This window comes from Terrapene carolina, unplaced genomic scaffold (genome assembly GCF_002925995.2).
Source record: "Terrapene carolina triunguis isolate 2854851 unplaced genomic scaffold, T_m_triunguis-2.0 Scaffold231, whole genome shotgun sequence".
NCBI lineage: Eukaryota > Metazoa > Chordata > Testudines > Emydidae > Terrapene > Terrapene triunguis.
The window spans coordinates 18741170-18746610 of NW_020664582.1; the positions used below are offsets into that span (position 1 = coordinate 18741170).

Here is a 5441-nt window from a genome sequence, read left to right on the forward strand (position 1 = left end):
GCTTGTGCAGCACCCTTCGGCCAGAGTGGAGCTGCAAAGGTCCTGCCAGCCCTGCTCTGGCTCCTGCCCCAGTCGCTCCCTCAGCACCCCCGGCCTGCACAGACCCAGCGTGACCTGGGCAGATTTCACCTGCATCCTGCCCACGCCCTGCAGCGCCACCTGCCCCAGGGCGGCAGGGACTCTGGCATGCTAGCAGCCCATGGGAGCAGCCCGCTCAGTCCGGACCCGTGGCTCCCGGGGTTCCCAAGGCATCAGCAGGGGCAAAGGGCTCATCACTGCAGGCTCCTGGCGGGGTGGGGAACGCCAGCTCCCCTGGCAGAGGGGCAGCGAGGAGGCTGGCCCCCCGCCTGCAGCCTGGCAGAGCCGTGTCCCTGGGCAGGCAGCACCCTCGGCAGGGCAGGGCCTGGGGGCTGCACCCCTCTGGCCAGCTGCCTGGCCAGACAGAAGGATTTGCTGCCACCTGCTGGCTGGGATCAGGGACAACACCCCTGTCCGACACACCTGTAACTGCACCCACTGGGCGCTGCCCCCAGACAGGGCCGGCTGTTTCCAGAGGCTCTGGGTCTCCATGCAATGGGGGGAGAGGAGAGAAAACAGCTCAGCAGCTGGGACTTCCAGGAGAGAAAGCCTGCCTCCTCCCACCCCAGTTCCTGCCCTGTGGCTCTCAGAGGGAAGGCGTGACACCCACACTGTGGGGCAGGATCCCTCTGATCCCCAGCCTGGCATAGACGCAGGAACTAGGGATGTGGGGGTGCTGCAGCACCCCCAGGTTTTACGCGAGGCTCCACTTCTGGCCCCCCCCACCTGGGGTCCTGGCTGCCGGCCCCACACCCAGGGGCTCCGCTCCTGGTCCCGCCCCCACCTGTGGCCCTGGCCTCGGCCCTCTTACCCCTTAAATAAATAAAAATAAATTAATGGAGATATCCTATCTCCTAGAAGTGGAAGGGACCTTGAAAGGTCATTGAGTCCAGCCCCCTGCCTTCACTAGCAGGACCAAGTACTGATTTTGCCTTAGATCCCTAAGTGGCCCCCTCAAAGATTGAACTCACAACCCTGGGTTTAGGAGGCCAATGCTCAAACCACTGAGCTATCCCTCCCCCCCCTGCGGGCATCAGGCACCCCCCCCTCCAGGCATTGGGCACACAGCCCCACAGGCACCAGGCGCCCGCCCCTACAGTCCCCAGGCATGCCAAGCCAGGGAGCACAGCGCTCCAGCCATTCAGCCTGCCAGGCCCTGCCATTAAATGCCCCTCTCTCTCCCTTCCTCCCTCCCTCCCAGCCTATCTGCTGAGCTGCAGCTTCCCCTCCCGACCGGCCTACGGCGATGTCTCCGTCACCAGCCTGCACCCTGGGGGCAGCGCCCACTTCTACTGCGCCACGGGGTACCAGCTGCAGGGCCCGCCTGCGCTCACCTGCCTCAACGCCACCCGGCCCTTCTGGAGCAGCCGGGAGCCCGTCTGTGTGGGTGAGTGGGGGGAGGGCCTGCCCAGTGCTGCCGGATGCCCCCCTGGCCAGGCACGGGCCTCGCCAGAGCAGGCCTCAGCTGCTCACAAGGGACGTGAGTTTGGCCTTCTCAGCCTGAGCCTGGCCCCAGACCGCCAGCTCCTGATTGGCTGCCTCCTCCTAAGAGAGGGTCCCACACCCCAGCACCTTCCCACCGTCTGTGGGGTGCCCCCTAAGCACTGGGCATGTTCCAACCACTGCCCTGCAGCCGCAGCCCGGCTCCAGGCACTGCCCTCTGCCCACTGCTGCAAAGCCAGGCGGTATGTGGCCAAGGGCGCTCTGACGGGCCCCATCTCTGATGCCCCCGTCTGTGCAAGCAGCTGCCTGGCAGCCATCTCCCCAGTGCTCCTAACCTTCGGCCTCCCCTTGCAGCGGCCTGCGGGGGGGTGATCAGAAATGCCACCATCGGACGCATCATCTCGCCCGGCTTCCCAGGCAACTACAGCAACAACCTGACTTGCCACTGGCTGCTGGAGGCCCCCGAGGGCCAGCGCCTGCACCTGCACTTTGAGAAGGTCTCGCTGGCTGAGGATGATGACAGGTGCGGGGGAGGGAGTGGGGCCCATACGAGGGAAGGGTGCGGCCTCAGGGGAGCAGGATGGACGTGTCTGTGAGGCCTGGGGGGCTAGAGCTCCCCTACCATTCTGTGTAGGACTTGCAACATGTGTTTGCAAATGGATGTTGACTCTGAAACCTACCAATGGCACATGCCAGAGCAGCTGTGCCATTGAGGCTGCCCTGCTCTCTGGTCAGGGCTCTAGCCAGCCCTGCTGGATAGTGACAGGTATTGGGGCTTCCACCCCAACCAGGGGCTGCCCTTCGAGTCTCCATGCCTGGGCCTGTCTTCCCACTGAGTCCCTCTAGGAGAGGGGACAGAGGAGATACCCAGGGCACCACAGCTCCCCTGTGTGATGGGTTACCCACCCTCCAGGGTGCCACCTGATGTACTGGGGTACCACTGAGCCCACCTGTTCCACCAGCCTGGGCTCCCTTTACACTGTCTTGCTGAGCCAGGCCCTCAAGCCTCCTCTGGCACACACAGGTAGGGACGCCCAGCTGCAGAATGACACAGACCCTGAAATCAGCACAGCACTCAAGTGCACACCCCCTCTGGAGTGCAAACCCCAAATTATATCATCTTGCGCTGCACAGAGAACTGCACAGCATAAGCTCATGAAATTCGCCCCCTCCCTCAATGTGGAGGAAGATATTCACAGCTTTCCCCCACTCCCCAGTTATGAATTCCACAAACTGGTTTGAGAGAAAACAAAAACAAATGTATTAACTACGGAAGATAGATTTGAAGTGATTATAAGGGATAGAAAACAGATCAAAGCAGATTATCCAGCAAATAAAACAAAAACGAAGATCAGCTTAAGATAGAAAAGAAACTGGTTACAAGTAGTAATTTCTCACCCTAAATGTTGGTTTAGGCAGGCTGCAGAGGTTCTTGAAGGCAAGCTGCTCTTGCTTGCAGCTTAAAACTTCAGGTGTCCCTTTCACAGGCGGACACCTTCCCAGCCTGGGCTCAGTCCTTCCCCCTCCCCACACCCTTTGTCTTTGTTTCTTAGATGTTCACAGCAGTCATGCTGGGCTAGGGTGACCAGATGTCCCAATTTTATAGGGACAGTCCTGATATTTGGGGCTTTTTCTTATATAGGCTCCTATTACCCCCCACCCCCATCCCGATTTTTCACATTTGCTGTCTGGTCACCCTATGCTGGGCAGGGAGTCAGTGAAGTATGACCACTGATTATCTCCCTCCCTGCCTTAAATAGGTTTTACATGTGGCGGGAATCCTTTGTTTTCCAGTGTGGTTTCCCCCCTATTCCCCAGTAGAAAAATATTGGTATTCTATCATGGAGTCCAGTGCCAGGGGACTTAATCACATGACCCTGCAGTGTCAAAGCAGCCAGAAGTCAGAGGTTGTTTGAGCATCCCAGGAAGGTGAGAGATTAGCATCTTCAAAGGCCTATTGTTCTCCCTAATGGTCCATTGACTTGTCCCCAGCTAGGCAGCCAGACTGATTGCATTCTGTCTGGTGGGCGTTCCCTAGGTGCAAACGTATTTGTAGTACAGATGTATAGTCAATATTCCTAACTTTAGATACAAAACTGATCCATGCATACAAATAGGATAATCATACTCAGCAAAGCATAACTTCCAATGACACCTCGCATGCCTTCCCTTGCATCTTAGTGATGCTATAATCATATTCTAACAATATTTCTATGTAGCGTCACACCCTGCCCCTGTGGTTTTTGCCCTCCTGCCTCCAGGCATCAGCAGCTGCCCCTTGTCTCCCCCCATTCTCCCGATGCACACAGGCCTCCAGCAGGCCGAGCCACAGAGCCCTAGTACCCAGCGGCCAGGCCGCGGGGATCTGCCAAGGCCTGTGTCCCCCTCCCCCCCAGCTGGTACTGTGCCCATTGCTCGGCAGGCTCATCATCCGGAACGGGAAGGACATTGAGGCACCACCGGTGTACGACTCGTACGAGGTGGAGTACCTGCCCATCGAGGGGCTGCTCAGCACTGCCCGCCACTTCTTCCTCGAGCTCACCACCGACAGCAGCGGCGCCTCCACCGGCGTGGCGCTCCGCTACGAAGGTAAGGCCTGAGACCCCCGCAGGGCATGGAGAGACGCCTGGCCCGGGGCCCCGGAGAACGAGCCCTGTGATCCCAGCCCCCTTCGGGTGGCAGCATTAACCCCCTGCCCCTCTGCCCCCAGCCTTCGAGCAGGGGCACTGCTATGAGCCCTTCGTCAAGTACGGGAACTTCACCACCAGCGACGCCACCTATGCCGTGGGCACCACCGTGGAGTTCAGCTGCGACCCCGGCTACACCCTGGAGCAGGGCTCCATCATCATTGAGTGCGTGGACCCCAGCGACCCCCAGTGGAACGAGACGGAGCCGGCGTGCCGAGGTCTGTCTGCTGAGGCCAAGCCAGGCGGCAGGGGAGGGGGCAGGCAGGTGCCTGGGGGGACAGAGCAGGCAGGGCGCTGTTCCCCTGGGCTCCCAGGCCTGTGCGGAGCCGGGGCCCAGGCCCTGCACTGAGCACCCCCTGTGCTGCTCGCTGAGACGGGAAGGGGGGCTGCTGTGAGGCCTCCCACCCCGCGGCTCTGGGCTGCGGGGGCAGGAGCTCAGTGTTGTGTTCCCTGCAGCTGTGTGCAGCGGGGAGATCACAGACTCGGCGGGCGTGGTGTTGTCCCCCAACTGGCCGGAGGCCTATGGCAAGGGCCAGGACTGCATCTGGGGCCTGCACGTGGAGGAGGACAAGCGCATCATGCTGGACGTCCAAGTGTGAGTGAGCCGAGGCTGCCCAGGGCAGGTCCCCTAGGGAGGCGGAGGAGCAAGGGCCTGTGGATTGCCCCGGGGCGGGGAGTGGGGGCAGCCTGCCCTGGGTGCTGGCTGGCAGAGCTGTGAGCCCCGTGGGGAGCCCCTCGTCCCTTGTGCAAGAGGCTAGTTCAGCTGCCTCCCCGTGGGTCTGTGGCTGCAAAGGGGCCAGTGCCGGGTTGGGCTCCCTTTGCCCCAGGGTGGTCTTGGCTGAACCCCCCCCAAGTGAAGTCCACACCCACAGAGCCCCACTCATCCGAAGGGGAGAGTCCCTCCTAGGGCTGGGGCCAGCTAAGCCAGGCTCTACAGGTCCCCTTCGCAGGGCGTCTGCCCCAGACCCTCTCTCCCCGCAGGCTGCGCATCGGGAAGGGTGACGTCCTCACGTTCTACGATGGGGATGACCTGACGGCCCGTATCCTGGGCCAGTACGTGGGCGACCACCGCCGCTTCAAGCTCTACACAGCCATGGCCGACGTCACCATCCAGTTCCAGTCGGACCCTGGCGGCGCTGTCTTCGGCTACCAGCAGGGCTTCGTCATCCACTTCTTCGGTGAGGGGCCCCCACCAGCACTGGGGAGAGAACCCAGGAGTCCTGCCCCCCTGCT

At 61.3% G+C, this 5441-nt stretch overlaps 1 protein-coding gene across 1 annotated transcript in view; it reads left to right on the plus strand.

Moving 5' to 3' along the window:
* Nucleotides 1-5441, plus strand: part of SEZ6 (seizure related 6 homolog) — a 41915-nt gene that overhangs the window by 27165 nt on the left and 9309 nt on the right. The window contains exons 6-11 of the mRNA XM_029912538.1: nucleotides 1280-1465; nucleotides 1876-2044; nucleotides 3944-4110; nucleotides 4232-4426; nucleotides 4665-4803; nucleotides 5190-5386. Coding sequence (XP_029768398.1) covers nucleotides 1280-1465; nucleotides 1876-2044; nucleotides 3944-4110; nucleotides 4232-4426; nucleotides 4665-4803; nucleotides 5190-5386 — 1053 coding nt within the window. The remainder of the gene's footprint in view (nucleotides 1-1279; nucleotides 1466-1875; nucleotides 2045-3943; nucleotides 4111-4231; nucleotides 4427-4664; nucleotides 4804-5189; nucleotides 5387-5441) is intronic.